The sequence below is a fragment of the Silurus meridionalis genome, chromosome 22 (assembly GCF_014805685.1).
Source record: "Silurus meridionalis isolate SWU-2019-XX chromosome 22, ASM1480568v1, whole genome shotgun sequence".
In the NCBI taxonomy this organism is placed as follows: Eukaryota; Metazoa; Chordata; class Actinopteri; order Siluriformes; family Siluridae; genus Silurus; species Silurus meridionalis.
In genome coordinates, this window is record NC_060905.1 from 16,841,871 (window position 1) to 16,861,863 (window position 19,993).

The following is a 19,993-nucleotide window of genomic DNA, read 5'->3' on the forward strand; positions in this document are numbered from 1 at the left end:
ATAGGAACGGTACAGGAACAGGGGTTTATGAGGTCATGATACATGCATCCAAGTTATCACCGTTCATAGTTAAATGAACTTTTCCTATCACTTCAGTAATTTTGTGAAATTTCCTGGACATTTCTGAATAGTTAAAAAAAAAAAAATTATTGCTTTATTTATGTATTTATTTCTGTATTTATTTGTAAAGTGTAAATTCTCTAAAAACTACTCAAATATAATCCTACTTCCAAACACAGCAAGTGGAACTGCCCTTCTGCCCAAGATGATGTAAAAAAAAAAATATGAAAATTAGGTTGGGGTTTTTTTTCCAATTTTTTTTTTTTAATCAGAGTGATTACTAATAACAAAAAAAGTGGGTTGTGGAATTTTCTCTCGAGGTGGTAGCCTATATAAATTACTCGGAAATTACTGAAAGTGCAAACACTCGAGCTTTAACGCAATCAAGAAGTCGTGAGCACCCCGACCCGACCCGACCCGACCAGACCACACCATGCCCTATCTGCTGCACCACTGTGAGTACCAGACTGCGAGTGCTTCCTCTCCCCCCTCCCCCTCCCCCATTTTTTCTTCTCATCCTCCTCTTTGCTGATCTCTCTCTCTCTCTCTCTGTCTCTCTCTCTGGGTCTGTCTGCAGATCTGGGCTTGCTCCTGCTCCCCCTGCTCTCTCTCGGGCTCTACAGTGGAGATGAGGATTACTATGACTTCTCCGGAGGAGAGCTGCAGAACGAAGCGCACGCGTCTTTTTACAAGTGGATTTCCATCGCCAAGCAGATGAGGATAGACATCCATAGCGTCTGCGACGAGCAGGTAACTTCTTCAGGGATTCATAGTCTGTGTAATAAGACACGAGGGTATGGTTTCGATCGCTGTGAGATGCTCAATTCACCTTGCTCTGTTTCAACTCCAGTTTGCCCGGGACTTCCCAGGAATGAGAAACATGAGCGACTTCGACCATCAGAGAATTGAAACCCCGCTGCTCGGCTTCTCAGACGGGTGTCTGCCCTTCGATTTCAAAGCCGTGAGTCCAAACTTTCACTATGTTAAAATTGTACTTTTTTTCTACTTACACTACCACGATCACTACTACTATCACCACTAACACTACAACTATTACAATAAGCTTGGTTTAGTTTTATTTTTTTCCTGCAGTCACCACTACTATCAATACTAACAAATAGTATCACTACCACTATAACTACTGAAATTACTACTACCACTTTAACTACTAATATTTCTAATAGTATCACTATAACTACTAAAATTACCACTACAACTAACACTACTAAAATTTCTAATAGTATCACTACCACTATAACTACTAAAATTACCACTACAACTAACACTACTAAAATTTCTAATAGTATCACTACCACTATAACTACTAAAATTACCGCTATTAAAATTTCTAATAGTATCACTACCACTATACCTACTAAAGTTACTACTACAACTAACACTACTAAAATTTCTAATAGTATCACTACCACTATACCTACTAAAGTTACTACTACAACTAACACTACTAAAATTTCTAATAGTATCACTACCACTATACCTACTAAAGTTACTACTACAACTAACTACTAAAATTTCTAATAGTATCACTACCACTATACCTACTAAAATTACTACTATCACTTTAACTACTAAAATTTCTAATAGTATCACTATAACTACTAAAATTACCGCTATTAAAATTTCTAATAGTATCACTACCACTATAACTACTGAAATTACTACTACCACTTTAACTACTAATATTTCTAATAGTATCACTACCACTATACCTACTAAAATTACTACTACCACTATAACTACTAAAATTACCACTACAACTAACACTACTAAAATTTCTAATAGTATCACTACCAAAATTACCGCTATTAAAATTTCTAATAGTATCACTACCACTATACCTACTAAAATTACTACTACAGCTAACACTACTAAAATTTCTAATAGTTTCACTACCACTATAACTACTAAAATTACCACTATTCAAATTTCTAATAGTATCACTACCACTATACCTACTAAAATTACTACTACCACTTTAACTACTAAAATTTCTAATAGTATCACTATAACTACTAAAATTACCGCTATTAAAATTTCTAATAGTATCACTACCACTATAACTACTGAAATTACTACTACCACTTTAACTACTAATATTTCTAATAGTATCACTACCACTATACCTACTAAAATTACTACTACCACTATAACTACTAAAATTACCACTACAACTAACACTACTAAAATTTCTAATAGTATCACTACCAAAATTACCGCTATTAAAATTTCTAATAGTATCACTACCACTATACCTACTAAAATTACTACTACAGCTAACACTACTAAAATTTCTAATGGTTTCACTACCACTATAACTACTAAAATTACCACTATTCAAATTTCTAATAGTATCACTACCACTATACCTACTAAAATTACTACTACCACTTTAACTACTAAAATTTCTAATAGTATCACTATAACTACTAAAATTACCGCTATTAAAATTTCTAATAGTATCACTACCACTATAACTACTGAAATTACTACTACCACTTTAACTACTAATATTTCTAATAGTATCACTACCACTATACCTACTAAAATTACTACTACCACTATAACTACTAAAATTACCACTACAACTAACACTACTAAAATTTCTAATAGTATCACTACCAAAATTACCGCTATTAAAATGTCTAATAGTATCACTACCACTATACCTACTAAAATTACTACTACCACTTTAACTACTAAAATTTCTAATAGTATCACTATAACTACTAAAATTACCACTATTCAAATTTCTAATAGTATCACTACCACTATACCTACTAAAATTACCACTACCACTTTAACTACTAAAATTTCCAATAGTATCACTATAACTACTAAAATTACCACTACTAACATTTCTAATAGTATCACTACCAATACTATGATTACTACTAATAAACGTATAGTTTTGTCCCTGCTATTAACATCTTACTAACGACTACCACTGTCACTACGACTATCACTACTATTACTGCTGATAGGGGTGAAAATAATCTGCTTATTTATTTACAAAAAATCATGTTGTTGCTGCATTAAAATGTTCAGCCATTGAGAAAAAGGTGTATTGTTACTAGGACACGTCATTATTAGGAGAAAATAAATGACTATGCTTTATTAGAAGATAGCAGTTATTATTTCTAGAGAAAGACAGGTCAAGGTAAGAGAGCATCTTAATCTCAATAATGAGAAAATAGCTCACCCACAAAAAACCTGTAAAAACCCTAGGAATGGAAAAACTATTTCTTTATTTTATTTTTTAACAGAAAGGCAGGTCGCTCTAACGAGGAAAAAATCGCATCATTTAAAAAGAAAGCAATATAGAAAAGTGATGTGTAGTAGTAACAAAGAAATTTATATTATTACCATTATTATTGTTTAGTGCAAATATAAGAAAAACATTACAATATAAAAAATATTAAATTACATTAAAAAAACCTGGAAGAAACATACGATTAGGGAAAAATCTCATATTCCTACAAGAAATGTTTTATATTAAGAGAAAGTAAAAAAAATAAAAAGGTCATTAATGTGACACCAAAAACATCATACCTCATTTACCAAACAGCTGCCAGCTCCAGGTGCTTATGTATATTGTCCTGTATGTCCTACATGTTCACTCCTAACTTGCTATAAAGCTTAATAAACCTTACACAGATGTTTCCAATTCTATATAAAAAGTAAAGAAGGAAAAGAAACAGCAAAAGTTCATATAGCAGAACAAAAGCAATTCACGTCATACGGTGCATTTTCAGAGATCTCATTTATTGTGTGTGAGATTCCTAGGAGTGTCATTTCTAATTAAAGGCTTTGTAGTTCATTACAAGTGATTACAGCAAAGATTCAAGAAAGATGAAGCTTCTCTTATAATACCATGTTAAGGAATGGTTTGCTCACACGGGTGTGTTTGTGTGTGTTTACAGCAAAAATGTGTGCAGCAGATCTACACTGGTTTGCGGGTGTACCAGGCGTACCTTCCCTATGTGGACAACGGCACATCAGCTCGCATACTGGAGATTAAAGTCAGGACGGCCAGATTATTAGGTTTAATTAAAGGAACAGGAAATGTAAGTCATTGCAAAACACACACACACAGTGTTCAAAACTACACTTTCTACATTTTCCCAGGCTACATTCACTCTCTCTCACATATTGTAACACAAAACCGATACTATAAGTCAATGGAGGTTGATTTCAGCCTCTAGAAAAATCATATTTAATTATATTTGTAAAATGAACTGGAGCGAATATAAGAGGCAGGAATACGTCATATATTACTGCTAAATTATTATATAAATACGCATAAATCTTACCGTTCATAAATAAATACATGTGAAATCCATTCTTTACGTATCCCAGCGATGTTTGGAAGATTGGTCAGATTTCAGGGGCGACCCATAAAACAGTGCCCCCTGGAGCACACAGGGTTTAAGGGCCCAAGCGTGGCAGATTAGCAATACTGGGGCTTTAACGCCGACCTTCTGATCAGTAACCCAGAGCCTTAAGCACTTAAGCGCTTTTGTAACTGATAGGGAAAAGATGTACAGAGCAAATAAGGCATTCGAGAGAAGGTTCATTAATAAGAACGTGTGTGTGTGTGAACTCCTAGCACTTGGATGAAAAATGATGTCCAAATTAACACGTGACATTAACAAATGAACTTCAACGGCAATCGTTTCATGAACGCGATTAACGGGGCGCGCATTTCCGTTCGACCGTTTCTATAAGAATTTACACAAATATTAGATGCGAAATGAAAACCTTCAACACACTTATTCATGATGTCCTTTCTTTACACGGATATGTATTTTTTCTTTTTAATACATTTTATAAAAGAAACTTTAGTGAATAAATCTTTAGCACTAAACACGTTTTACCGATGCGCCCGGCAATTAAAACCATCCGTGTGGAAACATAGCTGATGTCCTGATGATTTACGTCATTTAAAACACCATAAATACTTCAACACATTTACAAGAATATTTTGTCTTCAATAATAAAACATATATTTGCATAAAGCATCCATATTTGTCCATGTTGATTACAGAGTATTAAAAACCCGAAAAGTATTCATGGTACAGAACGGATCGAAATGTGCGATTGATCACGAGTTAACGTGACGATCGTGCGAAATAAATATATATGCAAGAGAGAGATATGGTGAAAAGCTCTCAGCTCAAACATTAGTTGAAAGATAGTGTATTCTGCTGAATAATGTTTTTTTCAGGATGTTCACAGTTACTTGAGATATAATCCCGATACACTATTGTGAAAAAACTTCTGTAACATATTAGACGCATCAATAAAAGTCTAAAAGGCGATCAGGCTAGCGTTTGAGATGGTCAGTATCACAGTACTTATAAGAATTCATTGAGTGCATTTTTAAATAGAAAAATTCTTCATTAATCTGTATGTTAATTCTGGTGCTTTCTATTGGCAGCATTTCTCAGTAATGATGAAACATTCACACTGCTCACACTTATCACCACCACTGCCACTGTTTTTACTTCGCCCCTGCAGGTACATGACGTAGAGGTTCACCCCACCTTCCTGAGGGATTTGGTCAGCGGTACGCAGTGGAGAAAGAAGACGGTCACACACTCCATTCTGTACAACTTCTTGAACTTCATGATTGTCACCAACAGAGCAATCAACTACATAAAGGCCAAGAAATTAATGAAACATGGCGTGAAGGAAGACAAGTGGCTCTCAAAATACGTTCACTGAGTCGTGTCTAATATTTATTTATTTATCTATTTATTGGGGATATTTAAAAAGAAATTTGGTTGCTATTTAAAATTAAGATGTTTGAAGGATAAGCCTGAGATTAAGAATTAGTCAAATTGAATGAACATATGATGGGATTGTAGTCTGAGTTACATTAACTCACCGTGTAAGTGTTACATTAACACGTCTGACTATATACAAGGTTAAATAAAGCTTTATCACATGAACGCTCTGCCGTTTTTCTCGTTTATTCATAATGATGCAAAACAATGAAACAACTTAGAAATGACAAGATACAGAATACTCTCATGACATGGTCCAGGCATGTGGGGTAAAAACGACGTCCTCTTAACGGGGTAGACGGAGAAGGAGAAGAGGGAAAACTGAGACGGCGCTCAATCCGAGTTCATGGCTAGCGTGTCTTTTACGCATGGTGAGGAATGGACCGTTTCCGGTGTTTATTAGGAGACAAGGAGGCGATCTGTTGTTCTGCAGGAGCTCGTCGACATCTCTCCTTCATCCCCAAAGCAAACTAGTAAAACAAAAAAAAGAATCAAGAATAAACACATGTACACACCAAGTTCAGGTCTCAATTCTGATTGTTTGAAAAGTCTGCATTTCTAGAACAGCAGACTTACGGGCAAATTACAGGTTTATATAAACGCAGTCATTGTGTTTGCAATTCATGTGAACGCATCGATTCATGTGACCACTCTTTGAACCCCGCGGCTTAAACAATGAAGCGGCTAATTTATGGATTTTTCCTGGGTTTTTCCCGATTTCACAAACTTTAAGCCAAAACACTGAGCCCCATAACATTAGACCAATGAAATTGCAGAACGGGTTCAGGTGAACTAATGAAACTCTTTATATTAAATCAGATGCGCTGCCACTGAATCGGGACGCACCACATCATAAATATGGATGAGGTTCCTCTGACGTTTGACCTGCCGCTCACTCGGACTGTCTACAGGAAATGTGAATCATTCGTCACGCTAAAAACAACCGGGCATGAAAAAACACACTTCACCTGTGTTCTGAGCTGCACGGCATCGGGAGAAAAACTTCACCGATGGTGATTTTTAAACGCACGACGATGCCAAAAGATAAACTCCTGAGAGAAATTGTTGTGAAAGGAAGGAGGAAGACAGTGAACAATGACTTTCTTGGTAGGCTACTGTTTAGATACAAGTAACAGACACTGTCTTTCATTAAAGCCTGTGTAAAGTTTATTAGTTTCAGTGCAGACAGTGCGGCTTATAGACAGGTGTGGCTTATTTATGTTCAAAATAAAAATCTTCGTAAAATTCAGTGGGTGCGGCTTATATTTGGGTGCGCTTAATAGTCCGGAAATTACGGTAATTATTAGTAGATGTGCTATACTTATTATGTAGAAAGTGACCAATCATTTGTGACCGACATTTTATATGTAGATTGACTTCTCCCCACTGCTGCTATGTGAATATGACGTATCACAACACTAAACCCCCCCAAAAAAAGTGGGAGTGGTAGCTGGGTTACTGATCGGAAGGTCGGGGGTTCAAGCCCCGGTATCGCCAAGCTGCCACTCTTGGGCCCTTGAGCAAGGCCCTTAACCCTCTATGCTCCAGGGGCGCCGTATCATGGCTGACCCTGCGCTCTGACCCCAGCTTCTAAGCAAGCTGGGATATGCGAAGAACAAAATTTCACTGTGCTGTAATGTATATGTGACAAATAAACGCTATTCTATTCTAGACCGTGTCCTGAGAGTCACATAGAATACAGATTAACATGGCAGAGGTACAGCTGCGTCTTCCTGAAGAAAGCACTACAAAGGCCTGTTTGTGAAGGGGGGCAAGCGTTTAGTCAGAAGACCCTTAAGTAAATTGATGATTTGTTTCTGTCTGAACCAAAGAAATAAAAGTGAACTGTGTGCAACATGCTGAATTGCATAGCATCATGCGTTTCATTCCTTAATTGCATTATCTCGGCATCTCACACATCAACGTAATTGAATCTAAAAATAAAGGGGGAAAAAAAAAGCATGCGAAGCAAATCGTTCCTCCCAGAAGCACATCTACATTCTGTAGGACTGACTGTGTACACAATTACTAGACAAGTGAGTATTTTAAATACTAAATTAAAAAATCATTAACCGATCAAGAAACTGACAGGCTTTCAATTGTTATTAAAAAGAATGGTGGGTATATTGGTCACTTTTTTTATTATTTAAAAAAATAAAAGAAATAAAAATGTATATGTACATTTTAAGTAGTTTGTTTATTATGTATTTAAATTTACTAATGAGATAGGAATTTCTTTTTTTTTTTTTTTTTGAGGGGGGGGATTCTGTTTTGTCTGGTTTGCATGAACTTGAGAATAGAAAACGAATTAATTTGCAAATTTTTTTAAATATATTCCGAAAAATCGGGACGTTTATTAACCTGTGGAAGAGCAGAAGAAGGAAAAGGCGTGCTGTGAGCCGCCTCTGTACGACTGCTGGAAAATACATCTTATGAATTTGTGGTTTTCTGTAGTTAATATTCTCTCTGCTGACTGCGTCTAACAAAAGTCCCCGATTTAACACATGTAAATCCCAATCTTAGTGCCGATAATACTGCTGCTGTACCAGTTCCCCCTGCACCTACTCGAGTATCGGCTGAAACCATAATCAAAATTTCAACAATTTTATTTTACTAAACAAAAAAAAAGAAGAAAAAAAAAACTGTTTATATTATACACAAATGTTTGTGGACACCTGACTGGTATCTGCTCCCCATTATGTATATTTGATCACCATTTGCTGTTATAATAACTTCCACTCTTCTGGGAAGATGTTTCAGTGGATTTTGGAGTGTGCTTGTGAAGATTTGTGCTCATTCAGCCACAAAGAAGTTAGTAAAGTCAGGTACTGGTGTAGGTGAGGTGAGAACGCCTGGGGTGCAGTCAGCATTCACGTTCATCCCAAAGGTGTTCAGTAGGGTTGGTGGCTGTATAGCAGGAGATCTTCCACTCCAACCCATATCTTCATGAAACTGGCTTTGTGCACTGGGACATTGTCATGCTGGAACAGATTTGAGTTTCCTAGTTCAAGTTAAAGGAAAATGTCATGCTACCACATCCAAAGGCATCATGTACCATTGTGTGCCTCCAACTTTGTAGGAACGGTTTTGGTATGAAGCACATACACCTGGAAAAGTCAGGTGTCCAATAAAGTTTTACTCTGCAAGTGTTTTGCAGTTTGTGTTGAATATTTATCAAGTTGTTAATCACACATTAACCCCGGCTGGGTCGCCTGGACGAGGGTGTCTGATGTTGAAAGACACAAAACACCCAATGACCCCAGGATACATCCCTGATGTGTCCCAGTGCATCTGCATAATGTAATTTTTTTTTATAGATTAGATTAGATAGATAGATAGATAGATAGATAGATAGATAGATAGATAGATAGATAGATAGATAGATAGATAGATAGATAGATAGATAGATAGATAGATAGATGATAGATAGATAGATGATAGATAGATAGATAGATAGATAGATAGATAGATAGATAGATAGATAGATAGATAGATAGATAGATAGATAGATAGATAGATAGGAGATTTTTTTTTTTTCTAACATCCCATATACAGTTTATACACAGATAGTCCCAGACTTACATGGAGATGCATTTGGATGACCCCCATCATAATATATCGTGATATGGTGAGAAGTATGGGGTAGTATACTGTTATTTGTTAATAATTAAACAAATTACAGTACACAATTTCGCAAAACAGGTAATTTGTACAGTACAGACCAAAAGTTTAGACACACCTTCTCATTCAAAGAGTTTTCTTTATTTTCATGACTATGAAAATTGTAGATTCACACTGAAGGCATCAAAACTATAAATTAACACATGTGGAATTATATACATAACAAAAAAAGTGTGAAACAACTGAAAATATGTCATATTGTAGGTTCTTCAAAGTAGCCACCTTTTGCTTAGATTACTGCTTTGCACACTCTTGGCATTCTCCTGATGCCTACTTTGAAGAACCTACAATATGACATATTTTCAGTTCACTTTTTTGTTATGTATATAATTCCACGTGTTAATTCATAGTTTTGATGCCTTCAGTGTGACTCTACAATTTTCATAGTCATGGAAATAAAGAAAGCTCTTTGAATGAGCAGGTGTGTCCAAACTTTTGGTCTGTACTGTATATATAATATATATAAACTTTTGGTCTGTACTGTATATATAATATATATATATACAGTACAGACCAAAAGTTTGGACACACAAGGTACATAACACTACCATAATGTATAAACCATACAGTGTACATGTATCAGGCAGTACGCAAGTGGAGGGCGGAGCGTCCGCTGCTACGTTTGCCTGCGGTGCGAAACGAAAAGCAGTTGTACAATTTTATCTTATTGCTCTCGGCATCGTAAGATCGAAAAATCCTGTCAACCCATAATCGTTACTCCTCCGCTTTTTACTCGCGCAGAGCTGCGAGGAAGTTGGTCGGGGTTTTATTGACCGATCGAAACAATTTAAATGAGGAACGTGTCTCAGGTGAAGCGGGTGGTTTACTCGAGTGCACATGCTGCGGTACCTTAAAACTGTTGGCTCTGGCATTCCAGGATCTGCTCCTCGCTTGAACCCTGCAGAAGAAGAGGAAGAAGAGGATGTGAATAATTCGTGTCAGGAAGTGAAACCGATTGCACCCGGTGTTGCAGAAGCATTGTGAATGAAAACTCATGCAGAAGTAAAAGCAGGCGTAAATGTGTAAACGCCGCATGACGCTCTGGTCGCTCGCACGCCGTCTCCGGAAGTGGATTTCAAGGAAACCGATAAATGAGCTGTAGTGAATCTCCAATGATCTCATGACACATCTCAGTAGTGAAGAGAACACCTCTACACACTTTCTGTCAAGAGTTTTCTTTTGTTTGTTTTAAATGACCTCATTGTAAATACTTACATGCGGTAATAGAGAGAAAGGAATTATTTTTACTCCGTTACTGTACGCATTTCACAATTATATCTACTTCAGAGAATTTTCATGGTGGGAAACTTTTCCGTTACTACATTACAAGGTGTAAACTCTGTACTCCACCGAGTTACGGGAAAAAAATAAAAGGCTGTTCCTCAATACTTTGACGTAAGAACAGTGTTAGATGTGAAGCTGGATCGAGAGCACAAGCAGAACCCCAAGGTTCTGGGGAGTTTGTGTGTGGAGTGGGGGTTCTCTCACTGTGTGTGTTCTCATACATCATCCTGAAGTCTATTCGGACACGAGAACCTTTAAATTTTTATCAAAAGTGTAAAAGTTAGAGGATTGGTATAACAAGTTTTTTAAATGATGATTTTGTTTCTTAAGGGGAAAAAAATGTAAAAACCTGTCTGGCTCTATGTGAGAAAAGTAATAAAAAAAAAAAAAAGGACTGGAGTAAAACTAAGAGCATTTATAAAAAAAAAAAAAAGTCACACCAACAGTCAAACATGGTGGTGGTAGTGTGATGGTCTGCGGATGCTTTGCAGCTTCAGGACTTGGTCAACTTGCCATAATTGGTGGAACCATGAATTCTGTGCTCTACCAGAAAATCCTGAAGGAGAATGTCCAGCCAACGTTAATGACCTCAAGGTGAAGCGCAACTGGGATATGCAGCAGGACAATCCAAGTTCAACAAGAGGAACGGATTCACATAAGATGATCGACATTTTGGAAGATTGACCTGCACACATAGAGCACCTCGCTATATGGGAATTTTAAAAAAAGGAAGGTGGAATAAAAATGAAAAATTGAGGTCGACTCGAACACAAAATGATACACAAAAGTTCTGAAAAAAAAGGGGTGAGAAAGGGTAAAGGTTTTTTGGCTTTCCACATAAATTCTGTTGCTTTATCACATTAAAGACATGATTTACATCTCTATGGTTCACTGTCATGTTCGTACACAGATGAGAAGCAGTGGGAGTGATGTACAGGCCGGCACGAGGTGAACATGGTCTTTACACTCAGTTAGAAAGCAATTGCACACGAGGCTGACAATTTTCCTCAAAATAAAAAAAAGGAAGAAAAACTACAAAAACAGTGTCCGGTGTAAAAGCAGTTTCTCCAAGAAGTGATTCGGAGAATAATACTATTGCAACATTTTGTACGTGTGCAAGAGGAACGCGGGAGGAAGTGCACACTCGGATAGAAAAAGCAGAAACGCGATGATAAACGTTGCTTCAGTACGTCCGGTACAGAGTGCTGGCTCACGGTGAGGAAACGGACTTATCTCCGACAATTAGATCATTTTTATTTCTCTCCGAATCGACCATCGCGCTCTCCCTCGGACACGCGGCTTTACCCCTCGAACTCTTACACACTGTGTAACATATCAATAGACTGTACATGATCGTTTAATCTTCCTGAGGAGGAGATGAGTGTGTGGAGCCGGGTATTACAACTTTCTAGAAGTTACAGACGCAATCCGGTTCATTACAGACCTTGACGATATGTCACTGGTAAAGGACAGGCAGACACACAAACACACACACAGGACCAGTGGTAGACAAAGTACACAAAGCATTCACTTAAGAAAAATACAGCAGGTAAAATTACTATAGTAAAAGTGTCCCTTTAAACTTTCACTTCAGTACAAAAGTATTTGCCTTCGAATGAACTTAAGTGTCCAAAGTACTATGATTTATTATAACTATAATGTTCCTATTATAATTTTTGTTACAAGATTCTTTACTTAATCAACTCAGTTGATGTGAAAAGACTCTAATGTGACTCTCAGCACACTGATCTATTAATAGAATGACATTAATAAGTCAAACACTGATTTCTATTAAAATGATCATGAGCCCAAAACCTTCTTTTCAACTACTTCAAATACGGACACGGATGTAGTGGCGAGTTCGAGTCGGGAGTTTCTTCCATCGTTTATTCCTCTGAAAATGTTCTTCTTGATGTTGAACTGATGATGAACTCTATGTTAAGTGCTAAGTAGATTTTGGTGGTTTTAGCTTAAAAAAAAAAAAGAAAAGCTCCTCTCAGCTTCAGCGAATGAGTAAGAAATATTCTCAGCAGTCCATGAATTTGGATACATTTCTGAGAGGTCAATTTTATGTAGAAATATCACCCTAAATGCGTTTATTGCGCAATGAAATGTGCAAGTCATTGTCAAACTCTCAGAACCAAGAAGCAACTCTAATTTTAGCCATAAGATACATACAACATCTATATCCTTATATGTCTTTTAAATGAGTCTTTAAAGCTGCACTAGAGATTCCCCCCTTACTGACCTCAGTTCAGGACCTTTTCAGTACAATCACAGAAAAACTTTATGACATCACCTCGCTTGAAAGGTAACCAAATCAATAAGTGCTGTTTAACTACAAAAGTTCTTTTATCGAAAGCTACACACATTATGATAATCTACATACTATAAATGATATTGTTATGCAAGCAAAAAGAAATATTGTTGCGTAAAAGCGTAGCAGGCAACATCATAACCTGAATGATATACAGTTATGAGCCTATTTCATTTATTACATAACCTTTACTATCCTCATAATAAGAGGAGTGATGGAGCTGCACACACACACACACACACACACACACACACACACACACACACACACACACACACACACACACACACACACACACACACACACACACACACACACTTATCTTCTGCATGTTTCTCCACTACTTCTTTCCTCTTCTTTTCTAAATTGGGCTCCTGAGGGTTTAGACCTTTATTTGTCATCTATAATTTTAATTGTCACCTACGCCGGTGCTTAAATCTACCACTTCCACAAGCGGCTATCACAACCAGCTTAAAACCGAGCGTGCTCTACCCTGATTGGTGACTTGCTGCGTGTTTGACCGGTTATGTTTTTATTTTAATAAATTAAAATGAGCAACTTATTTTGCAAATTGTAGTTGAGTAAAATAGTAGGGTAATGACTTGAAATGTAGTAAAGTTAAAGTAAAAGTCTCCTCGAATAGGAATACTTAAGTAAAGTAAAAGACATTTACTTTGTTACTGTCCACCACTGCACAGGACACACACACACACACACACACACACACACACACACACACAGAGATGGACAAGCAGACACACAGACAAAGACGGACAAGCAGACAGACACACAGACAAAGGCAGAAAGACAGGCTTGCAGAAAGACAGGCATGCACAGACAGACAGACAGACAGACAGGGACACAGACAGGCAGACACACACAGACAAAGATGGACAAGCAAAAAGACACAGGCAGAGAGAAGCAGACACAAACAGAAAAATGGACAAGCAGACAGACAGCCAAAAACAGGTTCATCCCCAAGCACCCAGTGTTCTCCTCGAAGGGTGTGTGTGCGCAGTGATCACGTGTGTCATGAACACCATAAAAAAAAATTTTGATTGTTACGTGAGCTGATATGAGACCAGACCGGAAATGACATCACACCGATCAACTACTGATAAAATACAACACCTAATAAAGAGCAGTGCAGCTCTCTGTCCAAATCATTACATAGACAATGAATAGATCACCAAGTAACAGCGCCACCTACAGCCTACACTGAATAATGTTTGATTATGAAAACGTGTGTGCGCACGCACGAGACCTCAGCGTGGATAGAGTTCTGACTAAACCACAGGAAGTATGAATGTAACTAAATCCCTTCTCTCCAGATTACCAACCACATGAGGCAATGTTTCAAACAGCTGGATTTTCCAATCTCTGTTTTCTTTCTCCATCTCTCCCCATCTCTTGTCCACTTTCTATTTCTCCATCTCTCTCTCTATTTCTCTATTTCTCCATCTCTCTCTCCCCACCTTTTGTTCCCTTTCTATTTCTCCATCTCTCTCTTTCTATTTCTCCACCTCTCTCTCTTTCCATCACTTGTTCCCTTTCTATTTATCCATCTGTCTCTTTTATTTCTCCATCTCTCTCGCATCCCCTTTCTATTTCTCCATCTCTCTCTTTCCATCACTTGTTCTCTTTCTATTTATCCATCTGTCTCTCTTTTATTTCTCCATCTCTCTCTCATCTCTTGTCCCCTTTCTATTTCTCCATCTCTCTCTCTCCCATCACTTGTTCTCTTTCTATTTCTCCGTCTCTCTTGTTCCCTTTCTATTTCTGTATCTCTCTCTTTCTATGTATCCATCTCTTTCTTTCTCTTTCTCCATCTCTCGCTCCCTTTCTATTTCTCCATCTCTCTCTTTCCATCTCTTGCTCCCTTTCTATTTCTCCAACTTTCCCCATCTTTTTATTTCTTCATCTCTCACTTTCTATTTCTCCATCTCTATCCGTCCCTTGCTCCCTTTCTATTTCTCCATCTCTTTGTTTCTCTTTCTCTCTCTCTCTGTTGCCTTTCTATTTATCCATCTCTTTCTTTCTCTTTCTCCATCTCCACATCTCTTGCTCCCTTTCTATATCTCCATCTACTCTTCTTTATTTCTCCATCGCAGGGCTCCAGACTGCAACTAAATAGTCGCATTTGCAACCCAAAATATGAATGTGAGTAATGTTTTTGAGAGATCGCCACCTGAGACCATATAAATGTACACGTTATGACGGCAGATTATTTCACGGCTTTTCACGTTATTTGTTGATTTGTTTGGAGATGCAGCGCCGCCTACGCTTCAGTTAAAGCGCCAAAACAACCGGACAGTTAAAACAAAACACCTTTCAGCATCAGAAAAAAAAAGAAAAAAAAAAAAAAAAACGTCGAAACTAAAAATAGCGGACTTTTTCAAACGGTCTCTATCTCTGTCCAACACGTCTGCTGATGACACGCCTGATATTATAGAAGCAGGCAGCGTTGGGGAGAGAGGAGAGAGAGAGAGAGAGAGAGAGAGAGAGAGAGAGAGAGAGAGAGAGAGAGAGAGAACAACAGATACACTGAGGACCATCTTTCTGTCAGTCAGTCAAAACATAACTTCTTGGATTCAAGAGTTTTCATGGCTGAGGTTTGATCACGAGAAAATGTTTTGCAATTTCTGCTCTAAAACAGGCAGAGAAATTGCAGATCATTTAAAAAAATAAATAAAACAATAAAACATGACGATAGTGAAAAGCATAAAAACGTTCGTGATCAAATAATCGTGAAAAACGCACCACAGAAAACAACGTTGGCTTCACTGTTTCAGTCTGGAGCCCTGCATCTCTTCCCCCCTTACTCCATATCTCTATTTATTCCTCCTCTCTATTTCTATTTACCCATCTCTCTCACCCTTTCTCCATCTCTCTCTTTCTATTTACCCATTTAGTTTCTATGGAAACCACATCCACAGGGACTTGCATGGCAACACTGCACATTATACTTTATATACAAAACATCAGCAGCTTATAATAAAAGAGAGAAAGTGTCTGGCAGAAAAGGAGTAAAAAGGTGTGAGGATAAACAAAAAATATAAAATCATCTTGGTGTCAGGCTCAGGCTGCATTTCTCTCTCTCTCTCTCTCTCTCTCTCTCTCTCTCTCTCTCTCTCTCTCTCTCTCTCACACACACACACACACACACACACACACACACACACACACACACACACACACACACACACACACACACACACACACACACACACACACACACACACACACACACACACACACACACACAGATGTGCTGATTTGACTGGAACGGCATGCCCCCTACCCCACACACAAGTCTCTGCTGGAAAAATGTGAAGATCATGAGAAGTCAAATGGGTTAGTGGACAGGTTGGTGAGGGGGTTGGTGGATCAGCCAGTTGACAGGTTAGTGGACCGGTAACTAATTGAATGGACAGGTGAGTGGACAAAAAGGTAAGTGGACAGGTGGGTAAACGGACAGGTAGGTAAGTGGACAGGTGGGTAAACGGACAGGTAGGTAAGTGGACGGTAAACGGACAGGTAGGTAAGTGGACGGTAAACGGACAGGTAGGTAAGTGGACGGGTAAACGGACAGGTAGGTAAGTGGACGGTAAACGGACAGGTAGGTAAGTGGACGGGTAAACGGACAGGTAGGTAAGTGGACGGGTAAACGGACAGGTAGGTAAGTGGACGGGTAAACGGACAGGTAGGTAAGTGGACGGGTAAACGGACAGGTAGGTAAGTGGACGGGTAAACGGACAGGTAGGTAAGTGGACGGGTAAACGGACAGGTAGGTAAGTGGACGGGTAAACGGACAGGTAGGTAAGTGGACGGGTAAGCGGACAGGTAGGTAAGTGGACGGGTTAACGGACAGGAAGGTAAGTGGGCGGGTTAACGGACAGGAAGGTAAGTGGACGGGTTAACGGACAGGAAGGTAAGTGGACGGGTTAACGGACAGGAAGGTAAGTGGACGGGTTAACGGACAGGAAGGTAAGTGGACGGGTTAACGGACAGGAAGGTAAGTGGACGGGTTAACGGACAGGTAGGTAAGTGGACGGGTTAACGGACAGGTAGGTAGGTAAGTGGACGGATTAACGGACAGGTAGGTAAGTGGACGGGTTAACGGACAGGTAGGTAAGTGGACGGGTTAACAGACAGGTAGGTAAGTGAACGGCTTATTGGACAGGTAGGTAAGTGGACGGGTTAACGGACAGGTAGGTAAGTGAACGGCTTATTGGACAGGTAAGTGGACAGGTAGGTGGACGGGTTAATGGACAGGTAGGTAAGTGGACGGGTTAATGGACAGGTAGGTAAGTGGACGGGTTAATGGACAGGTAGGTAAGTGGACGGGTTAATGGACAGGTAGGTAAGTGGACGGGTTATTGGACAGGTAGGTAGGTAAGTGGACGGGTTAACGGACAGGTAGGTAAGTGGACGGGTTAATGGACTGGTAGGTAAGTGGACGGGTTAACGGACAGGTAGGTAAGTGGACGGGTTAACAGACAGGTAGGTAAGTGGACGGGTTAACAGACAGGTAGGTAAGTGGACGGGTTAACAGACAGGTAGGTAAGTGGACGGGTTAACGGACAGGTAGGTAGGTAAGTGGACGGGTTAACGGACAGGTAGGTAAGTGGACGGGTTAACGGACAGGTAGGTAAGTGAACGGCTTATTGGACAGGTAGGTAGGTAAGTGGACGGGTTAACGGACAGGTAGGTAAGTGGACGGGTTAACAGACAGGTAGGTAAGTGGACGGGTTAACGGACAGGTAGGTAAGTGGACGGGTTAACAGACAGGTAGGTAAGTGGACGGGTTAACAGACAGGTAGGTAAGTGGACGGGTTAACAGACAGGTAGGTAAGTGGACGGGTTAACGGACAGGTAGGTAAGTGAATGGCTTATTGGACAGGTAAGTGGACAGGTAGGTGGACGGGTTAATGGACAGGTAGGTAAGTGACGGGTTAATGGACAGGTAGGTAAGTGGACGGGTTAATGGACAGGTAAGTGGACAGGTAGGTAGGTAGGTGGACGGGTTAATGGACAGGTAGGTAAGTGGACGGGTTAATGGACAGGTAGGTAAGTGGACGGGTTAATGGACAGGTAGGTAAGTGGACGGGTTAACGGACAGGTAGGTAAGTGGACGGGTTAACGGACAGGTAGGTAAGTGGACGGGTTAACGGACAGGTAGGTAAGTGGACGGGTTAACGGACAGGTAGGTAAGTGGGCGGGTTAACGGACAGGTAGGTAAGTGGACGGGTTAACGGACAGGTAGGTAAGTGGACGGGTTAACGGACAGGTAGGTAAGTGGACAGGTTAATGGACAGGTAAGTACAGATTAGTGGATGGGCGAGTGGACAGGGACAGGGACAGGTAAGTAAGCAGGTCAGTGGATATGTTAATAAACAGGAAAAAAAGATTGAGAGGATATTGGACAATGTAGTGGGGGGGGGGGGGGGGGAGTAGGGGGGTGGACAGGTTAATAGCCTGTCTAGAGGACCAACTAGTAGATGTGTAAGTAAGTGGACAGATTAGTGGACAGGAAGGTAAATGGGTGGGTTAGTAGACGGGTTAGAGGACAAGAACAGATTAATGAACATGAATACACTTTTTCTGTGTCGCGCTATTACTTATTATACTATTAATCTGTACTGAAGTGCACTTTATCGCTCCATTTGAGACACAACCATGAGGTCCAGTTCAGTTATACATCTCAATCTCACAAAAACCGCAAGAACCATCAAACCCAGAGCCTCTTTATTGAGTGGATGAAAGAGAACACGCTCAGGCAGAACAGCCTGCTAGCTATTAGCATTAGCATGGCGCAACAAGGTTAATTTACTGACCTAGGTAGAGAACCGTGGGGATGAAACCCCACCGAATAACGAACTGTCCGCACTGGAAGACCTGCTGCAGTCGCTGCTTGGTCTCTTTGCTGAGTTTGGGCATGTCTGCGCGGAACACGGTGCTGCCTGACGCCGGGCTGAAGGACAGAGAGATGACACACAGGCCGGGCCACACTGCCGATTGACGAGAGGGTTTTTTACGACAGTTTACCTCACAGCGCCGCATGGAGTCGAATCGATGTAATGACGTCATAGTGCAATAATGTGCCGAATATGATGACAGTTTAATGTTTAATATCCATTTAGATTGATTATTTAGATGTATTTTTTGTCCATGAACATGTATTCAATTTCCAATAATCAATTTTCTTTATTTCATATCATTTCTCTCAGATGCACTGCCTCCAGGAGTGTACGATTGTATTAGAGTTTCTATCCAATCAGATTTCAGCCCTCACATCACGTGTTTCCGAAGTAAAAAATAATCTGTATCGAGCCGTTCAGAATAGAGATTTACAAAAAATCCGAATTCGTATACGGATTCAAATCCTTCGGAATCACTCGAGTCTTTTAAAAGGTTAGCGAGTCTGCCTGCTTTTGCTACGTAATTCCACTAGAGGGCACTCTTCTAATCCTTAAAATTCACCGAATCGGTGGGCTCATGAACCTCAGTGGATCAGGTGGATCAGCCAGGACACGTAAAACTCACGATACAAGAAGTTTCCTGAAAAACTCAGTTAGCTACTTGCTATCAGGAACTTAGAACAACTAAATGGTGTAATTTACAATTTGCATTTAGTCCTTGGGATAGCTGGGTAACTCGGCTTGGCCTTAAGTTGCATGAGTCAAAGGGAAATATTTCTCAGCTGTTTTTATGGTAAATATGAAACACATTTAACAAAATTTCTGGTGTAACGTTAAATAAACCGGATTATAAAGCACTACATCCAATCTTGGAAATGAAAAACAGCTGCAGTTTGTGTCATAGTGACAGGGATTTTGCCTGC

The 19,993-nt window shown here is 39.3% G+C and overlaps 2 protein-coding genes across 2 annotated transcripts; one reads left to right on the top strand and one right to left on the bottom strand.

The window, feature by feature from the left end:
- The first annotated feature begins 419 nt into the window (after positions 1-419).
- Positions 420-6,032, top strand: il6 (interleukin 6 (interferon, beta 2)). The gene is made up of 5 exons (XM_046835464.1): positions 420-515; positions 638-810; positions 911-1,021; positions 4,002-4,145; positions 5,599-6,032. The coding sequence occupies exons 1-5, from the start codon at positions 494-496 to the stop codon at positions 5,803-5,805; spliced, it is 657 nt and encodes a 218-aa protein (XP_046691420.1). The 5' UTR covers positions 420-493; the 3' UTR covers positions 5,806-6,032.
- A 5-nt stretch (positions 6,033-6,037) lies between these two features.
- On the bottom strand, positions 6,038-19,178 carry tomm7 (translocase of outer mitochondrial membrane 7 homolog (yeast)). Its single transcript, XM_046835465.1, has 3 exons — positions 18,987-19,178; positions 10,398-10,446; positions 6,038-6,337 (listed from the first exon to the last, which is right to left on the bottom strand). The coding sequence occupies exons 1-3, from the start codon at positions 19,087-19,089 to the stop codon at positions 6,322-6,324; spliced, it is 168 nt and encodes a 55-aa protein (XP_046691421.1). The 5' UTR covers positions 19,090-19,178; the 3' UTR covers positions 6,038-6,321.
- Positions 19,179-19,993: the final 815 nt, after the last annotated feature.